The 823-nt window shown below is 52.7% G+C and overlaps 1 protein-coding gene across 1 annotated transcript in view; it reads right to left on the bottom strand.

The window, feature by feature from the left end:
• LOC107635830 overlaps positions 1-404 on the bottom strand; it is a 7,327-nt gene extending 6,923 nt beyond the window's left edge. The window contains exon 1 of the mRNA XM_016339392.2: positions 4-404. Within this exon, the coding sequence (XP_016194878.1) occupies positions 4-404 (401 nt within the window). The remainder of the gene's footprint in view (positions 1-3) is intronic.

The following is an 823-nucleotide window of genomic DNA, read 5'->3' as shown; positions in this document are numbered from 1 at the left end:
TACCTTCTACCTTGGGATCGGGGAGAGAGAGAGAGAGAGAGTCGAGGTGCCTTGGGGTCGTCGGAAAGAGAGAGGGTCGGTTGTCGTCGTCGGTCGCGGGTCACGGGTCGCGGCGGCAGCGGCTGCTTCAGAAGAGGAGTCGGTCGCAGGTCTGGGCCGCAGCCGCTAGGAGAAGAGGACCTAGGGAAGAGGAGCGCAGCGGTCCAGATGAACCTCGACGACAACCGCAGCGGCGGAGACAGGAGTAGCAGCAGCCGGTGGGACTTCAACACAGAGACAGGAGCAGCAGCTCGGGGGGAGAGAGAGCGCACGCGCACAGTTCGGAGACAGAAGCTAGAGGAGAGACAGGGTCGAGTGAAAGGAAAGAGGGAACGGCATTGAAGAGAAGGAGAGAGCGGCGGCATTCGTTTCGGTGAAGGCTAAGAAGAGGTTAGTTGTTGCTATGCGTAAAGAGAAGAAGAAGAAAGGTAAAACATTATAAACTTAAACATAAACATAAAAAATAAATTTGGAAAAAGCAATCTCCAGGAAATAGGGGTTGTTAAGGGGAAGTTCGGGTTGTCCGTTGTGGAAGAGGAAGGTGCCGCTACGAAGAGGAGCGTAAACAGCGGCGACGCGAGAAAGTGCGGCAGGCGGAAGTTATGGGCGATCACGTAACAAGGGCTAAACGGTATCGGTGGTTACGGCGTGGATGAAGCTACGCTAAGTCTACAAGGACTTCCTAATAAGAAGCCATTTCTTTAAAAGTTAAGGTTGTGGTTGAAAAGTACTCAAAACACTCCTCAAGATAACCAGACACTTCTTGTCCCCTTACCGTTTAAGC

Source organism: Arachis ipaensis, chromosome B04, assembly GCF_000816755.2.
Source record: "Arachis ipaensis cultivar K30076 chromosome B04, Araip1.1, whole genome shotgun sequence".
Lineage (NCBI taxonomy): Eukaryota > Viridiplantae > Streptophyta > Magnoliopsida > Fabales > Fabaceae > Arachis > Arachis ipaensis.
Note: the sequence above shows the minus strand (reverse complement) of the source record. Positions and strands in the feature narration are given on the sequence as shown.